Here is a 2,915-nt window from a genome sequence, read left to right as displayed (position 1 = left end):
CACAAACCTCAAAAAAATTCAACAGCGAAGGGAAGGATCAGTCGTTTGGTTAACATCGATAATGAGGGAATCCATGTGATCTGACCCGGGAGCAACCAGATCATTCACCCTTTGGCTTCCACTCAAGAAAACTACAATCGAATAAATCGATCTAAGGCAACTCAATCAGTAACAACGTGTCAATCGGGAAAAACTCACCGGCTATGTAAAATAATAAAATAACTCCTGCTACCACTCTGATAAAGAAGGGGAGTAAATGCAATATTAAGTTTGTACCCCCTATGCCTATAAATAGGCGTTCATTTTTCGAACAAACTTTACGGGCTTTCTACTGTTCACTATCGTCTTCTCTCTACCTCCCTCTTCTGTTCAACACTCTTTTCCTTTGGTGTAACCGCATGACAATTTTGGATTCAACAGTATGAATAAAAACATAAGCAATAGGAGAGAGAAATAGTAATGAACGATAATGATTAATAAATATGGTGTCTTATTCATGAAATTATTTTTTTATTGATAGATGAGATGATACAACATGATGATGTTATATTTATTTTTACTTTAATAGAATCTGTGTTATGGTATTCCCAATATTCTGTATGTTTTGGATTGTTATTTGACAGTTAACTGGCTCGACTCGCTAAACTTAATTGATTTTAGCCTAATAAAATCAGCTCGATCTACCTAGCTCTGTGGTTATATTTAGTAGGTAATTATCCTAACTTTCAAATAAATTAAAAATATTTATTTCCATATTAAAAACATTTTACTAAAATAAGTCCTACTCAAATAAATTAAAAATATTTATTTCCATATTAAAAAGAAACAGTTTCATACGGGCAAAATTAATATATATTCAACCTATCCCGCTCTGCCAACTCATCAGACGCGCTCTCCAAGATATCAGCACTGTCAACATCTTTTTTTTTGAAAAGAATTTAAAATAATAATTACAATATAATAGAGCAGGTGATCACGTGAGTCCACCTCCACACTAGCCCAATTCCCACTACCAGGGCACCCAAAGCACTCACGCCCACCGAACACCCGAATCCAGATCCGCCTCTCCAGACCGCGCCGGCCGCCGCCGCCGCTGCCGCCGCCTCCAAGACGCCCCCCGGAGCTTAGCTAAGCTCGTAGAACGTTCCACGAAGCATCACCTTCAACGATTCCATGACCGTTAAAAAGCAGAGCTCGCCGGATAGCCGGATCCCATAGCCGGCGCTGAATCGCCGGAAGCTTGGTGGCGGCGATGCGGTCCAGTATGCTCTCGAGGCTTCCCACGTCACGCTCGGCAACCGTCACAGAGATCTCCGGCCACCGCACAACCTCCGGGAACGGAAGACGGATCCCGTCGGCGATGATCACCGGAACGCAGCCGAGCGCTACGGATTCCACGATCCGTGGACTCCATGGAGCCCAGCCAAGCGGGCATAAACAGAAAACTGAACGCGCAATCTCCGATTGGTAACCGTCGTAGCGGTGGCGCCGGAGATAGAACCGCCGATTTCCGTTGTATCTGTTCCAGATCTCCGTTCGTAACTTGCTGTGTTGATACACCGTAGTAATTAGATATAATTATATGAAAAGATCGGTTTTTTATGAGGTGGAGAACTGTTTACCGGCTATAGAAACGGCCGCTGATGTTCTTCGGGTGGACCTCCATTTTGCCACGAAAGAAGACAAAGATGTCACGATTTGTTGTCTCAGGGGACGGCCAGCGGCCGGTTTTCGGCGAGATGAACGGCGGAATAACCACATGCTCCGCTTCCTGGCACGCGTGCGGCGTGATCATGCCGAACGTTTGAAGCAGGATGGAGTTTTTCAGAAACTCCGGTATCCCATCGGCGATCGCCACATCCTCCTGTTTCAGACAAAAGAGGATCGCAAGATCGGAATTCCAGAAACAAACAAGAAAATATCCTGTTTTGCAGTATGTAGAGGAATAAAAATCATATTTTTATTTGGAAAAAGGGGGTTACCATGGCGTGGAAGCAAGCACCATAGTCGTGGGAGGCAACGAAGATGTGATCGGCGCCGTTAGAGCGGTTCCAGAAGGGGAGGGAAGTTCATGGAGATGAGGTTGACGGCGGAGGAAAGGAGAGGACGAGCATGGTGGAGGGAGGGGAAACCGTTGATTGTTGAGAAGTTGCAGGAGACATATACTGGGACGAAGAAATAGTCGGCCTCAAAAGGATTAATGGCGCGAACAGAGGAGTGGAGGAGGGCCTCGTGGAAAGCGACCTCTGCGGCGAAGAGGTGGGATGAACAGCGAGGGTTCGTGAGCCATGCTCGATTGAACTCCGGCGGGAGGTCGTAGACGTAGATCTTGAGAGAGAGGGGAGCGGAGGACGGGGAGGAGGAGGTGCGCGTTTGGGAGAGCGAACGACGGGAGATGGGGGAAGGCAGGAAGGAGGGGGTGGAGGAGGAGAGGAAGAGGGAGAGGGAGAGAGCGAACCAGAGGACCCAGCGGTAGTATTTCTTAAGGAGTTGATGGTAAAGGTGGGATTTTTCAGATGAGCTCCGGCGATAGAGTAGCTGCTTCATGTGTGCGGTGGTTCCGGTGGTGGTGGAGTGGTGGAGGAAAGGGGAGGTGGATTTGGCCATTTAAGGTGCTTGGTTGAGTTTTGGTAGAGACAGAAGGTGGGATAGGACTATCAGAAGCAGGAATTGGAGTAGAAGAGAAGGGAGATGACCCTACGACAACCGAACCGTTCTCTACTTCTGCAGCCATTTTTCTTCTCCATTGTAAATTAGACTTTTTTTTAGGCCATTTACAGACATGCCGCATAATTCTTATGTATTTACATATGTGGCATTTAACTATTCATAAAGCACTAATTTTAAATATTACATCAATATATCACCACTATTTTTTAAAGGTGAAATATATATTCTCATTTATGATGCAAAAT

At 45.7% G+C, this 2,915-nt stretch overlaps 1 protein-coding gene across 1 annotated transcript; it reads right to left on the bottom strand.

Moving 5' to 3' along the window:
* Positions 1 to 1,125: 1,125 nt before the first annotated feature.
* LOC110029615 (probable glucuronoxylan glucuronosyltransferase F8H) lies at positions 1,126 to 2,864 on the bottom strand. The gene is given in 4 exon segments (XM_020731986.1): positions 1,126 to 1,546; positions 1,623 to 1,864; positions 1,983 to 2,063; positions 2,065 to 2,864. Coding segments are annotated over 4 exon segments (1,284 nt in total). The 5' UTR covers positions 2,608 to 2,864; the 3' UTR covers positions 1,126 to 1,128.
* Between the last annotated feature and the right edge of the window lie 51 nt (positions 2,865 to 2,915).

The sequence above is a fragment of the Phalaenopsis equestris genome, unplaced genomic scaffold (genome assembly GCF_001263595.1).
Source record: "Phalaenopsis equestris unplaced genomic scaffold, ASM126359v1 Scaffold000598, whole genome shotgun sequence".
NCBI lineage: Eukaryota > Viridiplantae > Streptophyta > Magnoliopsida > Asparagales > Orchidaceae > Phalaenopsis > Phalaenopsis equestris.
Note: the sequence above shows the minus strand (reverse complement) of the source record. Positions and strands in the feature narration are given on the sequence as shown.